Source organism: Aulonocara stuartgranti (assembly GCF_965226115.1).
Source record: "Aulonocara stuartgranti genome assembly, chromosome: 13".
Lineage (NCBI taxonomy): Eukaryota > Metazoa > Chordata > Actinopteri > Cichliformes > Cichlidae > Aulonocara > Aulonocara stuartgranti.
The window spans coordinates 30,065,902-30,090,296 of NC_138949.1; the positions used below are offsets into that span (position 1 = coordinate 30,065,902).

The 24,395-nt window shown below is 40.3% G+C and overlaps 1 protein-coding gene across 2 annotated transcripts in view; it reads right to left on the reverse strand.

Annotated features, from left to right (window-relative positions):
- Nucleotides 1-4,791: 4,791 nt before the first annotated feature.
- Nucleotides 4,792-24,395, reverse strand: part of epas1b (endothelial PAS domain protein 1b) — a 48,611-nt gene continuing 29,007 nt past the window's right edge. For both annotated transcript variants that reach the window (XM_082557494.1, XM_082557493.1), the window contains 12 exons: nt 21,969-22,087; nt 21,009-21,211; nt 18,025-18,131; nt 13,952-14,099; nt 13,619-13,824; nt 13,229-13,464; nt 12,775-12,885; nt 11,713-12,245; nt 11,404-11,500; nt 11,105-11,192; nt 10,835-11,011; nt 4,792-10,597 (listed from right to left, as the gene is read on the reverse strand). In XM_082557494.1, coding sequence (XP_082413620.1) covers nt 10,446-10,597; nt 10,835-11,011; nt 11,105-11,192; nt 11,404-11,500; nt 11,713-12,245; nt 12,775-12,885; nt 13,229-13,464; nt 13,619-13,824; nt 13,952-14,099; nt 18,025-18,131; nt 21,009-21,211; nt 21,969-22,087 — 2,177 coding nt within the window. In that variant the 3' untranslated portion in view covers nt 4,792-10,445. The remainder of the gene's footprint in view (nt 10,598-10,834; nt 11,012-11,104; nt 11,193-11,403; nt 11,501-11,712; nt 12,246-12,774; nt 12,886-13,228; nt 13,465-13,618; nt 13,825-13,951; nt 14,100-18,024; nt 18,132-21,008; nt 21,212-21,968; nt 22,088-24,395) is intronic.

The window sequence follows — 24,395 nt, forward strand, 5'->3', positions numbered from 1 at the left end:
GACTGCAGCCCACAAATCAGCAACTGTGTGATGCCATATCAAAATGGAACAAAATCTGAGGAATGTTTCCATCATCGTGTTGAATCTATGACATCAAAGAAAATAAGTATAACCTTGCAGCATGGTGTACCTAACAAAGTGGCTGTGTTTCTGCTAGTTGCATACAATTCTTGTACAGTGGGGCAAAAAAGTATTTAGTCAGTCACCGATTGTGCAAGTTCCCCCACCTAAAATGATGACAGAGGTCAGTAATTTGCACCAGAGGTACACTTCAACTGTGAGAGACAGAATGTGAAAAACAAAATCCATGAATCCACATGGTAGGATTTGTAAAGAATTTATTCGTAAATCAGGGTGGAAAATAAGTATTTGGTCAATAACAAAAATACAACTCAATACTTTGTAACATAACCTTTGTTGGCAATAACAGAGGTCAAACGTTTACTATAGGTCTTTACCAGGTTTGCACACACAGTAGCTGGTATTTTGGCCCATTCCTCCATGCAGATCTTCTCGAGAGCAGTGATGTTTTGGGGCTGTCGCCGAGCAACACGGACTTTCAACTCCCGCCACAGATTTTCTATGGGGTTGAGGTCTGGAGACTGGCTAGGCCACTCCAGGACTTTCAAATGCTTCTTACAGAGCCACTCCTTTGTTGCCCGGGCGGTGTGTTTTGGATCATTGTCATGTTGGAAGACCCAGCCTCGTTTCATCTTCAAAGTTCTCACTGATGGAAGGAGGTTTTGGCTCAAAATCTCACGATACATGGCCCCATTCATTCTGTCCTTAACACGGATCAGTCGTCCTGTCCCCTTGGCAGAAAAACAGCCCCATAGCATGATGTTTCCACCCCCATGCTTCACAGTAGGTATGGTGTTCTTGGGATGCAACTCAGTATTCTTCTTCCTCCAAACAAGACGAGTTGAGTTTATACCAAAAAGTTCTACTTTGGTTTCATCTGACCACATGACATTCTCCCAATCCTCTGCTGTATCATCCATGTGCTCTCTGGCAAACTTCAGACGGGCCTGGACATGCACTGGCTTCAGCAGCGGAACACGTCTGGCACTGCGGGATTTGATTCCCTGCCGTTGTAGTGTGTTACTGATGGTGACCTTTGTTACTTTGGTCCCAGCTCTCTGCAGGTCATTCACCAGGTCCCCCCGTGTGGTTCTGGGATCTTTGCTCACCGTTCTCATGATCATTTTGACCCCACGGGATGAGATCTTGCGTGGAGCCCCAGATCGAGGGAGATTATCAGTGGTCTTGTATGTCTTCCATTTTCTGATGATTGCTCCCACAGTTGATTTTTTCACACCAAGCTGCTTGCCTATTGTAGATTCACTCTTCCCAGTCTGGTGCAGGTCTACAATACTTTTCCTGGTGTCCTTCGAAAGCTCTTTGGTCTTGGCCATGGCGGAGTTTGGAGTCTGACTGTTTGAGGCTGTGGACAGGTGTCTTTTATACAGATGATGAGTTCAAACAGGTGCCATTCATACAGGTAACGAGTGGGGGACAGAAAAGCTTCTTACAGAAGACGTTACAGGTCTGTGAGAGCCAGAGATTTTCCTTGTTTGAGGTGACCAAATACTTATTTTCCACCCTAATTTACGAATAAATTCTTTACAAATCCTACCATGTGAATTCATGGATTTTTTTTTCACATTCTGTCTCTCACAGTTGAAGTGTACCTCTGGTGCAAATTACTGACCTCTGTCATCATTTTAAGTGGGGGAACTTGCACAATCGGTGGCTGACTAAATACTTTTTTGCCCCACTGTATGCAACTAGCAGAAAGACTAACTCCCAGGTATTATTCAAAGCAGGGTTTTCTTTAGAGAAGTTATCATTTAAGGTATTTTTGTAACACCAAAGCTGCACATGTATATATTATATTATAAATATGTTCATTATTATTACAGCAGATTATATCAGTAAGAAAGCTGAAAAGATATTCATTGATAATTTATGGCAAAGAGATGGGATTAAATAAGTGCACTTCTTCCTGCCCCTTTTCCATATGTAACTGACTCAGAACAGGTGAAGCGATATTGAAATTTATTTTTGCTTTATTTTGTTAGCATTTTTTTCTTTTCTTTGCTAAATGAACTTCTGTGTATTGTTTACATGATCAAAATAAATTGAACACAAACAAACATAATGGAATATCTTTGGATTTTGATGAAGAAAAAAAAAAGAATCCTCAATTTTTTATTTAGAGATATATACAGGGAGTGCAGAATTATTAGGCAAGTTGTATTTTTGAGGAATAATTTTATTATTGAACAACAACCATGTTCTCAATGAACCCAAAAAACTCATTAATATCAAAGCTGAATGTTTTTGGAAGTAGTTTTTAGTTTGTTTTTAGTTTTAGCTATTTTAGGGGGATATCTGTGTGTGCAGGTGACTATTACTGTGCATAATTATTAGGCAACTTAGCAAAAAACAAATATATACCCATTTCAATTATTTATTTTTACCAGTGAAACCAATATAACATCTCCACATTCACAAATATACATTTCTGACATTCAAAAACAAAACAAAAACAAATCAGCGACCAATATAGCCACCTTTCTTTGCAAGGACACTCAAAAGCCTGCCATCCATGGATTCTGTCAGTGTTTTGATCTGTTCACCATCAACATTGCGTGCAGCAGCAACCACAGCCTCCCAGACACTGTTCAGAGAGGTGTACTGTTTTCCCTCCTTGTAAATCTCACATTTGATGATGGACCACAGGTTCTCAATGGGGTTCAGATCAGGTGAACAAGGAGGCCATGTCATTAGTTTTTCTTCTTTTATACCCTTTCTTGCCAGCCACGCTGTGGAGTACTTGGACGCGTGTGATGGAGCATTGTCCTGCATGAAAATCATGTTTTTCTTGAAGGATGCAGACTTCTTCCTGTACCACTGCTTGAAGAAGGTGTCTTCCAGAAACTGGCAGTAGGACTGGCAGTTGAGCTTGACTCCATCCTCAACCCGAAAAGGTCCCACAAGCTCATCTTTGATGATACCAGCCCAAACCAGTACTCCACCTCCACCTTGCTGGCGTCTGAGTCGGACTGGAGCTCTCTGCCCTTTACCAATCCAGCCACGGGCCCATCCATCTGGCCCATCAAGACTCACTCTCATTTCATCAGTCCATAAAACCTTAGAAAAACCAGTCTTGAGATATTTCTTGGCCCAGTCTTGACGTTTCAGCTTGTGTGTCTTGTTCAGTGGTGGTCGTCTTTCAGCCTTTCTTACCTTGGCCATGTCTCTGAGTATTGCACACCTTGTGCTTTTGGGCACTCCAGTGATGTTGCAGCTCTGAAATATGGCCGAACTGGTGGCAAGTGGCATCTTGGCAGCTGCACGCTTGACTTTTCTCAGTTCATGGGCAGTTATTTTGCGCCTTGGTTTTTCCACACGCTTCTTGCGACCCTGTTGACTATTTTGAATGAAACGCTTGATTGGTCGATGATCACGCTTTAGAAGCTTTGCAATTTTGAGACTGCTGCATCCCTCTGCAAGATATCTCACTATTTTTGACTTTTCTGAGCCTGTCAAGTCCTTCTTTTGACCCATTTTGCCAAAGGAAAGGACGTTGCCTAATAATTATGCACACCTGATATAGGGTGTTGATGTCATTAGACCACACCCCTTCTCATTACAGAGATGCACATCACCTGGGGGCAGGGATAGCTCAGTAGGTAGAGTGGTGGCCCCATGATCGGAAGGTCGGGGGTTCGACTCCACTGAACGGCTACCCTGAGGTACCCCTGAGCAAGGTACCGTCCCTACACACTGCTCCCCGGGCGCTGCACTGGTGGCTGCCCACTGCTTCACTGGGTGAATGGGTTAAATGCAGAGGAACTATTTCCCTATGGGGACTATGGGGAAAGATTCGGCATGAGCCCCCGCATCCTCAGGACCTTCTATCACTGTACCATTGAGAGCATTCTCACTGGATGCATCACCACCTGGTATGGCAACAGCACCGCCTACAACTGCAAAGCTCTCCAGCGAGTAGTGCGGTGCTCTGAACGGATAATTGGAGGTGAGCTTCCCTCCCTCCAAGACATCTACAGGAAGCGCTGCCTGAGGAAAGCGGGGAGGATCATCAAGGAAGGAGGTTCTGCAGCATCCGGTCCCGTACCAGCAGACTGAGAGACAGCTTTTTCCATCAGGCCATCAGACTGCTGAACACGTCATAGACACCTCAGCTTCACTACTGGAACTTCAACATTATGCACTCCACACTGTATATAAATGCCACTTGTTTTGCACATATTCAACTCTGTATATTTTATATATTTTATTATTATTATTATTTTTACTATTTAATTTGTAAAAATGTGTATACACACACACGTAGGAAAATATTTAGTATACACATCCAGAAATGCATACACTATTATATATTGTACATATATTTATTAGTTTCAGGTTGGCCATTCTTGTATTTTGCTCGTTTGTGTTGTTGTGTTTGCACATCTCTGTTGCTTGTGGGGCTCGCACACAAGAATTTCACTCGCATGTGCTGTGCCAGTGTGCCTGCACATGTGATGTGACAATAAAAGTGATTTGATTTGATTTGATTTGACTAACAAGCTCACTTTACACTTTACTTTACACTTTACACCTAATATGCTTAATTGGTAGTAGGCTTTCGAGCCTATACAGCTTGGAGTAAGACAACATGCATGAAGAGGATGATGTGGACAAAATACTCATTTGCCTAATAATTCTGCACTCCGTGTATATTACTATCTCTATCTCCAAATAAAACATACACACACATAGTTGATGAATAAGGGTAAGATCAGTATGCTTTAATAAGATATCAGTGCAGAAACACAAACTTCTTATTGGGTTACATTCCCCACATTGTTGTAATAGTAGTAATAATAATAATAATAATAATAATAATAATAATAATAATATCATCAACATAGATTTTAAGCATATTTTTAAAAAAAAAATCAAAATGGTATTGTATGACATTGACAGAACAGAATACAAGTAGCTTAACATGGATCCCATAAGGAAAAACAAAAACCCTGTTACACAAGCCAAAGATAAAATGCGGATATCTTTTTAAAGAGGAAGCGCGATGAGTGAGTGGATTAACTCCTGAATGATTTGTCACTTTACCCTTCAAGCAGCACAGTATGTTGCGCACTGGTGATAAGCCTCCTAGAGTTAAAACACAAAGCTAAAGACCCAATGATTTTTTTTTGGGTTAGCGTCACTAATGCTCGTGTCTCTTCGACATTTCTTCAGGGAAGGAGTTTTTGTTTGTTTGTTTTTTGCTTTTACCCCCTTTAATTTCCGACTTTGCAACATATCTTAGTTGTTGTTTTATTTCAACACTGGACATACATTTCACCTATTTGGCATTCAACAAGTTTCATGGTAGCTGCTGAATGCTAACAACATAATAGCTTTTAATTTTCTGACCAAAGCTAGTGGAGTTTTTTTTCCTTCTTTTTAAATCAACTTCCGTGTAGCCAACTTTTTCCACATGCATTACCACAGTTTCTTTCTTATCTGATGAGGTCATTTAAACTCATCTGAGGTGCTGTTCTTTGTCGCTGTGCATATTTCCTCACACTAAATACATCTTTGGTTTGTAATATTTCACTTACCACTGAGATTCTTTACTAGTTTATATTGCACATAAAATTTGCAATTAAAAAACGATAACATGCTTCAAACATGCTGTAAGGTGCTTTTCTGGAAACCAATGTTTCTATATTTTTATATATTTCAAACACTGTACATAATCCTACAAACATTATTAGCATTTAATTGAAGCCTCTTTTTACTCCAAATATGAAAAACTTCCAATTTAATCAAGGGTATAAATGGCCTCTTCTTTTGGGTTGAAAAGAAACATTTTGGTAAAGTGAAAGGAGTGAAGAGGAGAGGAGAAACAAAGAAGTGATTTATCAAATTGGCAAGTGAATATGGCGCAGGTAGGCAGGCTGAACAGGAAGTCTGTCATTTCATTTGTCCTTCAACTGAACTTCACTTCTTTACATCTCCTCTTATTTGAGATTGTTGCAAATTTTGATCAAGTTTTGGTTGCAATTTTACTGTTAAAACTCTTCCTCCTGACAGATTTGGCCTAATTATATGCGGTTAACTAGAGGAAATTTAGAGGTAATTAATTTAGAAGTAATTGCACATTTTCATTGTGTAATTACCTACTGCATTTTTTTTTTTTTAATTGTTATCAGGACTGTCCCCTTCCTCTTTTTTGGCACAGTTTCAACATAATCTTTTGATATTTTACAAAATTATGCTTGTAACAGACACCTTTAGCACCACTCAGTACCAGAAAACCCTTATAGGCACATGAGCGCTGACTGAAGCAGCATGTTGAGACACTATATATTAAAATATAAGAGCTTAACATTACAGTCAAATCTTTTTTCCCCCACCCAACTAATTCTAAAAACCCACAAGCAGCCTCATTAGCAAACAGGTCATCTGATAAGCCTCACACAAAGCTTAATTTGTTATCAAAAGGAAGGATTGGTTCTAATGGGATTCTACTCAAATCCAAGAGACTGGCTCATCACTGCTGATCAATTAGGATCGAAATAGATCCCAAAAGCTCTATTAGGTTTGGGTATATTTAAGGAATAAGTGAAAGAAAGCTACAGTGGCGCAAAATCTGAAGAGTTATCATCAAAATCATTCCAACTGTGAATGTTTTCTCCAAATATTATAAAACACATGACAAATTTGTATTTAACAATAATCTATATTTCTTTAAAAAAAAAAAAAACTTTTGGGGGTTTTATTTTTAGATTGATATCTTCTACTTGGCTGCGAGAAAATATCTCAATTTCATATCCAAATTTAGATTCATGCAGCAAACAGGAGAAAAGAATTTACCTTTAACTTAAGATGCAATGTCAAGTTAAGATTGCATTTGATAATCATCCCCCGCAGACCTACAGTATGCCATCTACAGATCTAAAGGAACAAACTGTGCACTTGAAGGGTGACCTCGGTATGTTGAGACAACCATAAAGTCATAAGGCACATCATAATGATTAAAATGAACTTGAAAGAAGTTGAGCACATCAGGCGGAGAACATCAAAATACAGTGTTAGTGGATCCAAGAGATGTAATAAAAGTTCTACAAATGACAATGATACAATGTCTATGAAGCACCTTTTGCTTTTATATATGCAACTGGAAAACTATGTGATTAACAATGTGGCAACTTCACCTTCCTTACAATATTCAAAATGCTACATATCTGAAAAGTGAAACTTAGAAAACTGATATTTACCTCTTGTTTTGTTGTTGTTGTTTTTTTTATCTGATTTTTTTTCTTGTTATTTTTAAAGCAAGAACAACAACAGTACTGGCCAGCCAACAGATTCCATGGATATTTTAGGATAGAATAAAAAAAAAAAAAAAAAAATGCCACCACAACACAGAAACAGCACAAGAAGAAACAGCACTGTGAGGGACTGGCTCTAACTGCATCTATGGGGGGGTAAGGTAAGGACAAAGTACCAGGACACAAACACGAAAAACACCATCTTTAACATTAGTTCTGTTTTAAATACATAACATATGTGTACAAAGCTCAAAGTGGTCACCACACAGAGACAATTACCTCAAAAATATAGACGGAGCTTAAGAAAATACTTTGAGAGGAAAGAACAGAAAAACTGTATTTCACTGAAGACATACTGACAATGTTTGGATGAAAAATTAGTTTCAAAATCTGCTCTTATGGCAAGTAATAATCAAAGCCTTAAAGCTTTCTGTAACTGGCAGCCACTTGGTTTGTGAGTAAAGAAAAACTGGCCTTGTCCTAATCTTTAAGAAAATTATATAAACTCCACTTTCAAGTCATGTCACAGGCTGCTGTACTGCATTAAAACCATGGCTGCTGCTATGTACATATGCATTGTCTGAATGAGTAAGTGATCATGTCAACGCTGCCGTCTTTACCCTGTCTGTTATGTGCAGCGGTGTGCACAGGAGGTCGGGGCGGGGGACGACATCCAATCATGATCTTTTGCCCTAATAAAACACCAAGGGGCAACAGAGGTTACTAGAGCCGCTTAAGCTAAGCGCTATTTCGGCTCTACTGGGTCCCCCAAAAAACACCCCTCAGCTGCCCGTCTAGACAGCTCAAGTGCCCACCTGATCAGCTAAAGTGCCCTTTTGATCCCTCCCACGGCACTTGTGATTAGCCCAAGTGCCCCCTGTGTTGGGCTCAAATGCTCTCCAGTTGGCTTAAAAGAGCATACCAGTGACAAATCTCACATACTTTACCACCTGACCATTCTCTAAGCATTCTGCAAACCACATTTCTTTTTCAAGCTGTGCTTCCTACAATGATTGTACAGCTTGTCTGCTAACAATTTTGTTGTGTACTGTACATAATTCAAACCAATAAGTGTCTCAAACTAAATGTAAAACCGTGGCACGACAGGATTCAGCAAATCATGCAAACTTTTTCTTAAAGCTTCCCCAAGTACAGGTGCAGGACAATAACGAAACCAAAACACCCCCACCACCACACAAAGGTGTCCCCCTTTTTCAAACAGTCCCTGGTCCCCTCATAGTCTGTGCACACCACTGGTCTGGTCTTTATGGTTTCCTGTATTGCATAAAATGTGTGTTAGCTAATAACATTTAATCATATGAACTCTTACAGTGTGTGCATGTCACATTCCTTTGTGCAGGCTATTGATTATGTACATAAAGTCTAGCTTTGTTACTGACAATCTAAGTTTTAGCTCAATGAAATAATTGCACAATAAGAAAATAACCCTGTATCCACACAAGCTACACACCTGACTGAGACACTAAAGTGAAGAAAGCGTGTTTAGACAGATTTAAGATGAAGATGTTAAATCTTAAATGTTCAGATTACATATATTGCAATATGTTTATTACAGTGTCAGAGAGAGAGTGAGAGACAGAGAAAATAAGAGAATGTAGAACGTTGAGTAAGAACTAAAGAAGAAAAAAAAAAGGCAGTGTTAATGTGGTGAAGTGTCCGGTCAGTTTGGATTGAATAAACTGGGGGAATTTCATAAAAGCTTCAATATCTCAATTCAGGAAAAGAAGAAAAGACTATTTACAATAATGATATGTCATTTGAAACATACAGATCTAATGCTACTAGTTTATCTACTAAAGCAGCAGAGATATGCTACAGTGATTTTTGGGATGGATTCAGACAAAACGAGGCAGGCTGATGAATGTGAATATGTGGAAAAAGGCTTGAGCAAGGCTGGGTATCACTTTTACTGCTTCCGATTCTGCTCGGCAGTTCTGGTTCTGGTCATAGCCTTTCAAATAAAGCAACCTTTAATTCTCTAAAGATTAGAATAATACTTAAATTGGAGTATATTTTAAGTCTTGGGCATAGAGGAAATGAAATTAATACAGATTACCGCAAAGTTACAACATTACATCTGGCCGCACTGTAAAGTACTCCAGTCCAGCATATTGCACCACTATGATTAAAAAGAAATCATCTTTGGGTGTCCGTAATGAGAATACAATAGTGTAAAGGATTCTTAAGAAATCTTTAAAATGGCTACAATTTACCACAGTTCATGATACCCAACTCTTGCTTGAAGCTTCAACTGCGCTGTGTCTACAAGTTGCTGGTAAAACATGCAAATGTGAAAGAAGACCGTGTCTCTGTTCATGTGTAGGTAGTATAATATCATCTCTTCTGAGCCAAATGCTTTAGCTAGAAGAGCAGTAGGGCTGGGATCTGAGCTGCATAGAGTCCATATCAGGACGTAGGTCAGAGACCCACTGCTCACAGATTCCCGCTTTGCTAAACCTAAGCAGGAATCGGCTGGTAGTCAGGGTGATGTGGCTGTAGATGTTTGAGCAGAGCTGGCCTTTGAGGCAGGTTTTCTTCCACACCACTAACACCCCTTTACACCAGAGACCCGAGTTCAGGATGTGTTTTCAAACATAGCTTTGCCACCCTGTTGGCATCTATACCAAACCCGGTGAGATCCCAGTGTCAAAACTCTTAAATAATTAATGTGATGGTGTGACCATTGTCATGTACTAAATGTGCAGCATTGACCTTTTTTTTTGACCAGTGATCGTTTGTTATACATGCGGGTCATTTGATGTTTGGCTCAATGGTGGTCAACCTGCATCTGATATGAGTCAAGAGCTTGGCAGGGAAAGGGGTGCATGTGGCTTGACCCTGATAACTCAGCTTGGTCTACACAGAGAACTTAAAAAGGGATGGGGAAAAGAGTGTGGGGCTAAATAAGGCAGGATGTGGCCATTAATACCATTCTCTATAGTTAGCTGAGCTTTAGGGCTCATAGAAGGCCTAGAGGTACAAAGGTAAAGAAAGGCTTAAGCCTCGTGCTGCAGGTTGAGGCTCAGGGCAGGGAGTAAGTCCAGGTTTATGTCGGTGTTTGAATCTGGGGCTCTAGGTGGCCTGGTCCAGGGCTCTCAGCAGGTCACAGCCCTGGAGGAGGTGCAGGTTGCCCTGCAGCGGGACATTGACCTCGCAGTCATAGCGGGTCAACTCCGGCAGAAAGGAGGGTTCAAATGAAGGCCCCAGCAAACGACTGGCTATGCCTAGAAAATGACAGAAATAAAGAAAATCCCTGTGTGTCAGTGATTTACTTGTTTATTTGAATTAGAAGACCACTTGACATGAGTAGATTTAGTCAGAGCAAGATGTTAATGGCCGAGTCATATATTCTGCAACGTAAAAGTACTTTAAATTAAACAGAAGACTAAATGAGTGCTTTAACTGTCCACACAGTGATATTAGCTGACTAAAATCTGTAAATGTTAGTAATTCCAGCTCACCCTCACACTTGTTAGAAGGCAGCATGTTATACTCTCTGTAGTCACAGCTCTTTTGGGGAAAGCCTTTTTCATTTCGACCACTTATCCCATTTCCTGCGTACAGTGACTTCCTGTGTTGTTGCAGCGAGTTGAGACATGGAGCCATGTTCCCTGGCATCATTCTCGCCATCTCCGACTCTGAGAGGAGAGAGCGAGAGGTTAAAAAGGTGCAGCTGATGCGTGGAAGAGATGATAAAACATGGTTTCCATCCATTTGCTGCACAAGCATACCTGCCAGTGATCCTGCACAGAGGGAACGATCCATGCAACTGTCACTCCTTATCTTCTTCCATATGAACTCTGGCAGCTTGCTTTCACCCTGAAACAGTCATACTCAATTGATTAGCAGGTTGTGCATGCAGATATTTTTTTAGGCAAACTATCAAACTCAAGAATTTAAATCGTGGTTTGGAAACTAACATGCAACCTTGCGTGGAACACTAATGCCTCAAAATAATGCACTATGTTACACTGAATACTTTAAGTTGCAGTGGAACTTTTGCTGTACGGTAGGAGTCGGAGGAACTCACCACAGCCATCTGGCTGAAGGAGCGCTTCATACTGTTGGCCATGGCCACTCTGGCTGGACTCATGTCTCTGTAAGCTTGTACAAAGTTGTCGATGGACCTGCATACATAAAGTGGATGAAAAAAAATAATATTAATAATAAATAATTGCGGCAATAATAAAGAGAATTTGGTGGTCAACACCCTTTTTTATTTAAATCATGTTGTTAAGGTTTTTATTCCTTATTCCTTTTAGTCTTATATTTTCACAGTTATATGCATCAAGTTAAATTTTCCTTGAGCACTAAAATAAGAGACTCATAGTTAAGTCACCTCTGTTTCTGCATGCCATGTGGCATGTTCTGCTTGCAGGATGGCCGTTCTTCCAACATCGTGTCCATCAGACAGGCTTTGGTGGGCCGTGGTTGTTGTTGGTAAGTCAACAGCGGGTCTGGTGGCCACTGCAGATTCTGACTGCCACCCATGGAGGACAGCGGGGAGCTGGCCGGGGCCTGGTATGGGGGATTGTGCAGATGCCCCATCATGTATGACCTTCCATGGGGATCTGCATTCCCCTGGCTGGAGACTCTCTTTTCCCCTCCAGCCCAGGATGAAGATGTCGCACGCTGGTAGTGGCCTGGGGATTGGGAGGAGGTGGACAGGGGCTGTAAGAGGCTGGCCACATTGTTGAAACTCTGCTGGGTGGTCTGGTTAATTTGGGGCAGGCTGGTGTTGCTCCCCATGGATCCTGCTGGAGCTGCCTCCAGGGGCTCTGACTCTGTGACAATGGGATTGAGCTGGAAGTCCTCTCCATCCATAGGGATATAAGGAGCCAGAGTCTCCAGGTCCAAATCATTCAAGTCCCTCTGGATAGCAGAAATAATTTTTGTTTTGTTTTTTTCAACACAAATATTTAAGAAAAGAGATCCTTTTAAGCATTTGGTGAAAACTATAAATTATTGCTTTAGACATGTGAGTATTTGTGGCTGAGATAATGCTGCAGTGTTCATAAACTGCCACTCAGTTTAGACTAACAGGATTATGATGATTACATTAGGAACTCAATAATAAAAACATCATTGTGAGCACTAATATTTTATCAGCAGCCACTCAAATATGTAAACCACTGATTTATAGTTTTGTTTAATCCAGTACTCGTTAAATTGAAGAAATACTAACATAAAATGGAAAATGTCCTGGATGCTTTTCTCACAGATTTATAAGCTAAAGGTCAAAGACACTATAGCAGTAAATTAAAAAGCTAATGATACAGAATACATATGTTGAGCTGGTTAATTCAGGCTTTTTTCTTTCTTTGTCTGAGTTAACATAAAATTCACTAACTCTACACAACTTTGGTCACACACACACACACACACACACACACACACCTACCTCAGTGTTTGCAGAACTGTCTCCCTTTGTGTCCAGAGCAAACAGCTTCTCTGTGAGCTCCACCCTCAGGTCACTCTCCACTGAGCTGTAGTAATCATCTGGGCTGCTGGGCTGCAGAGGTGAAGGACAGAGGGAAGGATGAACAAAAGGAAGAAATTAGATTTGAGAAGTGGAGAGAAAGAAAATGATAAACACAGACAAAAAGGACTAATACATAAGAGAAACAAGAGAGATGAGTTTTGACAAAGGCACTATTCACTGCTACGAGCCTATTCCATCCAAATAACCACCCCCGTTATTCTCACACACTCTGCCCAGTTTTAGTGACCTCATCGCACACTGAAAGAATAAACCATGGAACAAGTGTAACCAACCAGTCACTCACTCACTAACTAATTACTCTTTTCAATTTCACAAACTGGCTCTCAGTCGTGCCCTGTCGCGCTGTCCTCACCGTGGAGCAGCTGCTGAGGCTCGGAGTGGCGCTGCCCGATGGAGGATTCTGCTGCACAGTGAACGAACCACCGGCCATTTTACCCACGTCCCCTGGAGCTGCAGTTGGGGGTCCAGAGGCATTGGAGGCAGACTTGTGGCTCTCACTGGCCCAGGACGGTGGTCCCGGAGGGGCCATGGCTGAAACAGACACCTGGGAGTATGCTGGCTGCTGGGGCTCTTCAAACTGAACACGACCTGCGAAAAAGAATCACAAATTTGAGCCAATTTTTTAAAAAAGACAAAAGGAAACTGTATTAAAAAGTTGTTTCTGCTATATTGTTTTTGCCAAAGTAAGGTGGAAGAATACTGTGACCATAACAGACACAGTTTTACAGAAGTAAATACTGACTGAAGTCGAGGGAAACGATCGTGTCTCCAGGTGTTGGAGCAAGCTGAGCGAGATCTTCCGGCTCCTCTTTGAATTCACTGAAGAGGGCATCTCCAGGCTCTCCGCTCATGCCCACTCCAGGACTGAAGAAGCTGCTCATGTGTCGTGGCTTGAACAGGGACTCCGTCTGCCCCAGGGACAAAATCATCGACTTCTCCTCAATGTCACTACGGATTGGAGAAAACACAGCAAATTTGAACTTTGAGATATAGAAATCTGAATATTTTATGATTAAATCCAGGCAAAGATGGCATTTAATTGAGGGAAACTTGGATTAAAAATGAAGACTCTTACCTGAGGACATAGTTGATGCACACGATGCACTGCGGCTGAGAGTTGCGGCTGTTATAAATGACAGTTCCCTGGGTTTCTACCCAGACGTAACCCCCGTTCTTAGCCAGCATACGATACTGACTGCTTACTGCCTGACCCTTGGTACACACTGCATAAGGAAGAGAAGAAGAAACAAAAAAGAAGCTATGAATAACATTGGCGTTATTGCTTGCAAGTTTAAAGCAGATATAAAACTATTTTCCTGAAACTGTGAGCATACTTCCTTTATTCTTCAAAAGTGGCACACTGATTTGACTCGAAAGTGAATGACACTGAAACAATAATGTCAGGATCTGGAACATTACATGTCTTTAGTTTTAAAAGTCTCCATCTTTTACTGGTCAGGGTTTTATTAAGTCATTTCTCCATGTTCACCTTTTGTTGTCATTTTTATTAGAGTCTTTACATAACGATTTAAAATGCCATGAGATGACTGTTGACTGGCACTAAATAAAACTGCGCTGAATTTGATTTCAGCTACTGTCCTCAAGTGTACAGGACTGCTTTAAACAGGGCCAATGTAATCAGTGTTCTTCCTTATTACTCAGAAATTACTCACTGAGAGTACTTGTTGAGTTTTTGTTGTTCATGCGTAAAATTGTGACGCGTTCACATTGTTGTATAACCCAGTGAGTAATCTTCTGATGAGGAAACAAAACCAAAGAGAAAATAAACTGACAGTTCTTTTCAGTCTGTCGATGTCAGTGACAGATGGACTGTTTAATCTTCTGTGTTGCAACTTTCCAATCAAAGGTCACATCAGTAGTAAAGTTCATAAGCCTCAGGCCAGTCAAATTAGAAGACGGTGTAAACCTTCAGTACTACTTATTAAAAGATTTATGTGAGTTTATGTATATATTGGAGCTTGCATATGTACTTTTGACCATGTGTGTATTAGAGGAAATCCAAATAAAGTCAATTTTTGCTTTTTAAGGTTATTAAAAGATCTATTCTAGGAAGAGAACAGATCAAAGAAAGTATTAAATTCATGCCCATTTGGAGTGCCTGTAAAATCTTGACCACAACTGTATGTGGTGGATTTTTATACTTTGTTTTTATTTAGGTGTTTAAAGTCCAGATTGGCTAATTATTTGTTAAATATTTGCATAATCCTTTAAAAATCAAGCAAATATTTGTAAGCGGGACAAGGCGGGATGTTTGACTTTGACTCGAGAAGGAAATGTTCTGGCTACAGTCCAAAGTTCAGCACTGGCGTGGGAAAGGCGTAGGAATGGTCACAAAGCGTACATAAGGCCAGTGACTCCCTGTGTGTGTGTGTGTGTGTGTGTGTGTGTGTGTGTGTGTGTGTGTGTGTGTGTGTGTGTGTGTAAGACTGTTGAGAAAGCTTGGAGGGGACAACACTGCATGTAGCAGAGAACACTGTTAGCATGTGCTGATCGACAGGCTGGTCACGTTGGCCGTGAGAGCGGCTCGTCTGTGTTTGTGAGACGTTCAGATGGATAGAGAGTCCTTTATCTTGGCAAATGTCAGACAGCTAAGGGCTGCGGATGCAGATGACTTAAGATCAGTGGAAAGAGAACATGGCTAAAAGAAAAAAAATTCACATGCAGCACACTAAACAAAAACCCGAGGACTACAATCCTCTTTCAAGTCACTTTTTTGGTTTTTGTTGACATGCAAAATTAAAGTGCAGCGAGACCAAAAGAACATGTCTAAAAGGTCAACTTTGGAAGTGCAAAACTTCAAAAGACAACTTGGTATCAAACAATCCCAATATGTGCTGAAATATTTCTGTTTCAAGCACAATGGATCTGTTTTTTAAGCCTATTGTTTTTTTGTTTTTTGAGCCAACCTTTCAAAGTAAGTCTTTGATTTAAAAAGTCATAATAATTTGACTTTTGTGAATGTGAGTTACTTTGTTTTTTTATTTAAAAAGAATGCACTTATTACCCCAGATGCTTTTAGATATTATTACTTTGGGCCTGCGGTGTTTTTTAATCCATCCAGACCGTTTCAGTGTGAATTACCATTTTCGGAAATATTGTCCATGTTCTCTTTAATACTAAAATATGACAGTCATATTCTATACTTCTTATGGTTATTGAAGTATCAAAAACAGAATTTAAAAATTTGCATTTAAAATTGCACAAAATAAATCGATCTTTAATTGTAAGCAGTTTCCCCCATAAACTATTTTCATTCAGTTAAACTACACCTATAAACTGCATGATTGTGGAGAAAGACCCAACTGTGATGAGAGGCTCGTGCTTGGCTGTATGCATTAATGTCATCCAGTCTCTATTGAGGGTAATGTTAGCTAGCGGCATGTTTTATCTGACTAGTGAATGGAGAAAATTGTAAAACCACAATTTGTCTTTATGATTTTGGACTAATTGAGTGTGGAAAAAGTTGTTGGTTTATTTTATTTTTTACTTCATGGTAAGACAGGGAGAGTGCTTTTAGTTTAATGAAACAGGCAGCAAAGACTTGTACAGCTCTGAAACTCACACCATTACAATCTAGACTGAAACACACCACTACAGGCTACAGGGGGAAGTATTTGGGTTGTACTGCTTCTTTAAGTTTCTGCTTGACATCTTTTTAAATGATGAAAGTTTTGGATGAAAATATTATTTTCTGTGAAAAGTAAAATATCAAATTAGGTACAGTTTTGTGTCTTGATGCATACTCAATCATCCAAGTAAGGAAAGTTGATTCTGGTCATCTGGATGTAGCGAATCAACTTTTTGGAAAGTACAGTTTTACTTTTCAAAGAAAATATCAGGATTAGTGTTGGCCCAGATATGCCAGGAGGGAAAAAAAGAAAAAGAAAAGCATAATCCTCTTTGTAACAAGAGCATTTTTTGCTGTGTACACACAGACACACACACAGCCATTATGTTGCAGGGGTGGTTTTAAGGAACTAAATTACCACTTTCCCTCGTGCACTGTCAAAGCCTCTAATGATACAGTACTGTCAGTGAAGAGAATAGCCATGACACTTCAGAGCCTTGTCCGCATGCACGCGCGCGCGCACACACACACACACACACACACACACACACACACACACACACAGTTATTAGATTGTAATAGAGGCCACCTGGTCCCCTGTCCACTGTGTTTGTGGCATCAGATGTGCAAACCTCATCAGGCCATCAGTGGATGCACCTAATTTAATAACAGACATCTTAATACCATGTTGCTGCTCTTTACATACACACAGACATCCACATATGTCTAAACAAGGATAAATGTATTTGTCTACCTAAAACATAAATAAAGAAAATAAAAATAAAATTTAATGAAACAAAAATGTCTGACAAGAAAAACCCCCAATATCGTCACTCAAACTTTAGGCTGTATTACCAGCTGACTACAAGCTTGAAGCGTTTAGCTGATCTGGCTAGTGATTATGCAGTTTTTACATCCTGATCACTAAAATTAGAGTTCATTTAGGGAATCCTTCAAAGTAAGTTTGGGCGACCGTGGCTCAGGGGGTTGGGAAGTGCATCTGTAACCGGAAGGTCGCCGGTTCGATCCCCAGGCTCTCTGTCCTGGTCGTTGTGTCCTTGGGCAAGACACTTTACCCTACCGCCTACTGGTGTTGGCCAGAGGGGCCGATGGTGCGATATGGCAGCCTCGCTTCTGTCAGTCTGCCCCAGGGCAGCTGTGGCTACAATCGTAGCTTGCCTCCACCAGTGTGTGAATGCGAGAGTGAATGAATAGTGGCATTGTAAAGCGCTTTGGGTGCCTTGAGAAGCGCTATATAAATCCAATCCATTATTATTATTAAGTGCCTCGAATGTGCCATTTCAAGATGGCTGCCAATACTGGCAACCATGCAGAAAGGCTCTAATTATTGTTTAAGAGTTGCTCCATATTTCATCAGGTTTTTGAACCAATCGCTTACTGCTACGAGAAAAATCTGAGGACACGCAGGCTTAGATCTTAGCTAAAGGCAAACTACACGTGCGGATTGTGTTCATAGCTGAATCACCGTGGCTTGTTTTGCTTCATATTTGATGTTTGAGGCGTTCAAAGTCTTTTTTAAGGTCCGAGCATGTACTTACAGTTTTGATGACTCTTGGTGACACTGTCTGAGTCCAAGGCGTGGTAGAAGTCGTAGATGGAACGACCCAGCAGATCCTCGGGAGTGTAACCTATCAACTCTGTTACCCTGGAACACAGACACAGACATCTAATAAGACACGGGCTTTTACTTATTATTTGAACTTTTCTCACATGTACGACTCAAAACACAAATCCTGCACTTCATCCTGAACTTAAAAAGACATCATGTACCACTTGGAAATCAAACTGAGCGGTGGATAGATTTCCAAAAATAAGAATTGCTCGTTCTGTCTCCAACCTCCCGGTGCTTCTGGGAACAGCTAATCTCTCGTCTCTCATCACAAGTTCACGTTGTTAATCAGGATTTTGTTGCTGGCTTTCAATAACCACATTTATAAAACTCCCTTTTATTTCTCTCCAACTCTTTCGCCAGTAAGTAGAGGTTTTGAGAATAAATAACAGGATTACTGTAATCTGATTACAGGTGCACTAATTTAAATGAAGTTTTTGAGTGCTGAAAATAATTACATACTTAGCTTCAGGCTGTTTTGACAGCAAATAAACTCAAGTTAATAACGTATATAAATAAGTGTAATTTTGACTTCACTGAGAAGCCAACAATTAGGCTAAGGGTCAAAAGCAGAGCCTCTTCCAAACAAACTGTGCTGTGAGAACATGATCCAAACCTACAACAGGAAATGGGCCCCTGAAAACAAGGTTTTATCAGGATAAGGAGACCGGGGAGGGTAAACTGGGACAGAGAATGAAGATAAGTTGTACTTAACCCAAATTAAAGTGCTAGGAATGTGATTTTACTCCAACTGCCACCAAAATGTTTTCACTCTGGCATGAGGATAGACTCCAGAGTTTAGGGATAGGATACACTGCAGCATAAAAAAACGTTTCAAATTTCCAGTAGGTATAAATGTACTCTTTCACTCCGTTTCATCCTATTTGTACCTCTGATCATCACTCTCAACATTTTTTGATGTCAAATCAGTTAAAATACAGTTTTCATCATCTATATTGCCCTTTGGATAGCTTTGGAGGTGTGAAGCCAAAGTTTCATTGAGATGAACAGTCAGCGGATGATGATGATGATGATGATGATGCGGTGGATTTATTGTGTGAGGGACAGAGTGAGAGGTCTGGTGATGCAGACCCTCAGATTGCATAACGCTGACAGATGTAGTGAGGAAAGGGAGGGAAGGGAGGAAAGGGAGGGGATGAATGTCTGGAGGGAAGAGGAGTACATAGGCACAATGGGTTTAAAAAAAAAAAAAAAAAAGACACATGAAAAAAGGAAAAAATGCATTAAGGCCAGAGAGGAGAGTCAGAGTGGGGAAAGAGACGAAACAAAAGCATTAATAAAACATGGTCACAACTAAAATAGCTTCAAATTATAACAATGATGATTACGATGGTGATTGCTTTCTTTTCTTTCCTTCCATTCATTTCCTCCATGTTAAGTAAGTACAAGCGTTTCACTGTTATTTTTATGTTATTTTGTATCACGGTGTACTTTACATTATTACAGATATAAAAGTAACAAATGACAGGAAGACCAAAGCAGAGGAGCACATTACCCTGCGGGCTATCGTCTGCATACAAATGATTTTATACAAATGTTTGAATTAAAACTCTAAAATTAATTAATGCAGGAATCAACGCTACACAAATTGTATCTAATTTAGTGTAATATTTGGGTCAATGTCCCTGTATTACTGATAAATCTACAACATGCACTGTAATAAGTAGTGATTACTTGCATGACGTTTCTGACTGACACTTAAAAGTAACATAGTACACACAGAAGTGTTGTCCACGTCTAAATTATCCAAGTTGTATAACTTTAGAACTTCCCTTTGTGTCCTTTTGTGTTTGTATTCCTTATACTGTAGAATTGAGAATATAGCCAATAGCCATACGTCATTTATAAAGCTGGTATTTAATCATAAAATGGACTTTCTTACTGTACTTAGTAAATTATAAAGAATCAACAGGGATATTGAGGGGAGGAAATAATTGTTCTTCTTAGGTCAAGCAGAGTTTAAGCAAACTAGAAGGTTAAACTTCTGATTGTTACCCCTCTTGAAGAACTAATTATTCCTAAGTGATAAGTCTCTGTTCTTTCCCCCTCTCTCTCCTTCTTTGTTTCCTCCATCTCTCACACTGCCAGGCATGAGCTGAAGAAACTTTCCGTCCCTCCTCTAATGAGTGTAAGTCTCTGCTGAGCCAGGAGGGTCGACCCACCTACAATAAACTCATTTGCGTAATTGGAGAGAAGATTTAGGCGGCTATTAAATTGCACTAAAAAGGGTGAAAAAGAAAATGGGCTCTTGTTTGTAGTGCGGTCACGCACAGACCTGTGCATGCAATACACAAAAGGAACATTTCTCTTGCATGAGAGGCTTGATAAGATTACAGATTTGCGTGCATGCGATTGTGTAACACCAATCTGAAAATGCGTTGTGTTCCCTTCTCGTGCCAGTGGGAAAGAAATATCTGGGCGCAAACTATGAGGTTCTTTGGGTTTAAGATAGCCGCTTTTCATGCTAACCTACAAGTGACGAATGATAACTGACACAATGTCAGATGTCATTTTGTTTGGCAGCTTTAAAAATGTTTCAGCTTTAGGCTTGTTCACGATCTAATCCAGGGTCATTAACACTTGGCACGCTCTGACAACGTCATGACAGCGCCTTATTAATTTATGTTTCATCACCAACTTCTATTTTCTTACCTGCTAAGTCAACACACTGCAATCGCTCAAATCTTCTGTGTGTGTGTGTGTGTGTGTGTCTGTGTGTCTGTGTGTGTGTGTGTCAGACTTTAAGGGTTGTGTTTTAATTGGCAGCAATGTGAATCTGCTGCTCTACTGAACTCTGCTGAGGTTCAAACCAAATATAGGTGCATAAAAATATATTCACCGAAGCATATATTATCATTTAATACAAAATCTAAAAAATATGTTTCTGCCTACCTCTCGTCACAGTAGGTGAATTTCATGTCCATGCTGTGTCTGCTCAGGAAGGTCTTGCTGTCCAGCGGCGTGTCGATGTTGGACGGGTGTGGTATCGGTTCGCACATCAGGACAGCGCATGTGAGCGGAGGCTCTTTGAAGCCGCACAGCACTCGCGGAGGGCAGCTGTTGTACATCCTCAGTTGTCCAGTGCAGTGAAGCACCTGAGGAAGAGCAGCAGGAGTGTAAATGGAGTTTACACAGTGTCAGAGTTACCCCTGTGGTGAATAACATGCAGCCATAGCGCGATTATTACAGTTTTCCCTATCTGAGTGTTCATATTTACCATGACGCAGACACCTATTGTAGTGGTCATGTCTTTTTTGGCCCCACATTAGTCGATATTAATGGCCAGGGCTGCGATAGGTTCTTCAAAAAAACGGTAAAGTACTTCTTACCTTTGAAAATAATGCTTTGCATTACTGCTATACAACCCAGAGAAAGCATTTCTCTACACTATTTGTTACACTACTTGTGTTGCTGCACAAGATTGCTTGTGGAATTGCTATTTAAGGATATAACATTAAACTTTTAATATGGGCTTCTAGACTCCTACCAGCATCATGAATTGCTCTGGATGATGGAACTCCAGGCCTCGAGGGCCAGTGTCCTGCAGGTTTTAGATCTCACGCTGGGTCAACACACCTGAATCAAATGATTAGTTCATTACCAGGCCTCTGGAGAACTTCAAGACATGTTGAGGAGGTAATTTAGCCATTTAAATCAGCTGTGTTGGATCAAGAACACATCTAAAACCTGCAGGACACCGGCCCTTGAGGCCTGGAGTTCCCCCAACCCTGTTCTAAAATCTAAACCCTACTTGTGTCCAATATGTGGCTAAATCTATTCACAATGTAATAATCTCATTTTGTGTGTGCAGTTGCTGCAGATGTGATGCTTTGTAGATGTAGCAGTTGTTACCTTCCAGCTGGCTGACTTGAGGTTGACAGTGCGTCCTCTGTTGGTCACCGTGCATTTCATCCTCATGAAGAAATCTCTCTCTGTGCTCAGCTCTTTGCATTTTTTACCAAAGCCACTTCCTGGAAGACACAAAAAAACAGTGTGTCAGAATTCATCATCTGAATCATCATACAATAATACAATGTCACTGAGCAGGGGCAAACATAAGCATTTAAATGATTCAGATCCTGCTCTTGTGAATAGCTTTTTAGCTTTTTGCACAGTATATAAAATTCGCTTGACATTAAAGCATAATAATATATGGATCCTATAAGTATGAGGAGATTTAAAACAAAGTTCAGTGTCTTTTGTTTTTTTTTTGCAATATAATAAACTGGAAGTTCACTCCCTTTATCTCCCTTCCAGCTTAGTCACAGAGGACTTGGAAAAATAGGCCAAGTTGTTACATCATAAGGTCAGAGTTCAGCCCCGGAGTTGCAGCCACAAAGCAAAGAGAAGTGTGTCTTTTGTCAAACTCCACGCTTAAAAGTGTGTCTCTAACTCCATATGGTTACACTTGAGCAAAACAAACACCACATAAATGTTTCCCCGACACTTACAAGCACGTTCATGTTCAGATGTGAATGAGTGTGGAGTGAAAGTGCGTTAAATAGAAAAGGTCTATAAATCAGAAGGTATTGTTCTGCTGGTGTGCTTTGTGGCCACTGCTGATAAGAGTTATCAACCACAGCACAGCGAGTGTGACCCTGTGTGTGTGCAGGAGAGAGGGATGGAGTAGAAAGTGGATTCACAGACAGAAAACATGTAGTATGGGTGTACTTCTGGCTCTGCTTTGCACTGCGTGTGTAACATACTAAGGTCATTATCTCTACCCCATAATGCCTTGTTCCTCTCTCAGCGCCTTTCCTCGTCTGCTCTTCCTCACGGTAGCAGCTCTTATCTGCTTTCCTTTGCACATGTCCTTTACAACTCTACTTTATCTGTTTATAGGTTCATCTCTGTATGACCTTTGAACTTTTGTTCTCATGTTTTTTCCCCCCTTGTGGACCCATCAGATATAGAATATTAATAACCACACTCTGTTCATGTTTTGAATTGTTTTGCATAGATCATTTCTGTCCCACAAGTAAAAGCAGGAGAGTTGAATGGCTCTGTAACAGTAAGAGCTGCAAGGCTGTACAAAGCATGTGGAAGATAGTAAATCTGTGTAACACCTGACAATTTCAGAAGAATGATTTTTCATCCTCAAGTAAACTCAGAGGATATAGATGTCTGAGGGTCCATTAAATACTTTGGTCACTCCTAGATAAGACAGCTGCTGACAACAAGCTGACAGTACTGTGGAATATTATCATCCTGTAGGAATGATAGGATTTACAGGCCCCTGAACTTTCCCCTAGCACCAAAGCCAGCCAAACACTTCTAACTAATCTACATTGGCCTCAATATTGAGCCACAGGTACATGAAGTGAAGAACCTGTCCAGGCTATATTAGACCAAAGGTAAAGTGCACATGTCTGCAAGTATGCACGGTGTGTTTAAGTCAGTGTTGACATCACCCACACTACACTACAACACAGCAACCACGCTTGAATCTTCCATATGGACAGCTGTCTATTCACAGCTGTCTGCATAAGTATCTGCAAAAGCATATCAGCAACTGTGCATTCAGTTTTCGGAAGTTCAAAGGTTTTTAGGAAGAAAATGGGCAGGGATTTCAATAACTCCTGAATAATCATTTAAGTTCATTTAAATTCCTTAGATCCTAAAAAGTGAGCATTTATCTGATGGAATTAGCCACTGACATCAAATCGAGTCAACGCCTGGACCAGTGAGACGTTTTTGGGCAGCACAAGGGATTTTGTTAATTATGTGTATCCGGGAATAAAGGGCATAAAAGGAAAATTTAAAAAAAAATCAATTAAAAAAAAAAAAAAAAATCACACTATTAAGAAGAAGAAAACATGCTTATTATGACTTAATGTCATTAAAAAAAAAAAAAAAAAGTCAAGGTTAACACAGTCATTACATCTCTCGGCCCACATGACAGGAGCTGGAAAGTAAGCCAAGCTGTTACATGACAAGTGAGAGTTCAGCCTTGGAGCGATGCCTCAGAGCCAAGAAATTAAGTGTCTCTTGTGTCAAACTCCAAACTCACAAGTCTTTATCTCCGTATAGCTAAGGTTGAGCAAAACAAACACCAGACGAACATCTCTTCAGGCCAAAAACAACTGCGTACGTTAATATGTGAGTGACTGAGTGAAAGATTTAAATAGAAACAGGCCTATAAAATATAAAGTATTGTTCTACTTGCAAGTTTTGCGGCCAGTGCTGATAAGCGTTATCAACACTCTGTGTGTGCTTATATTCTATATATACATGCAGGGGGAAAGAGTTCGAATTCTCAACAAAAAATAAATAAATAAA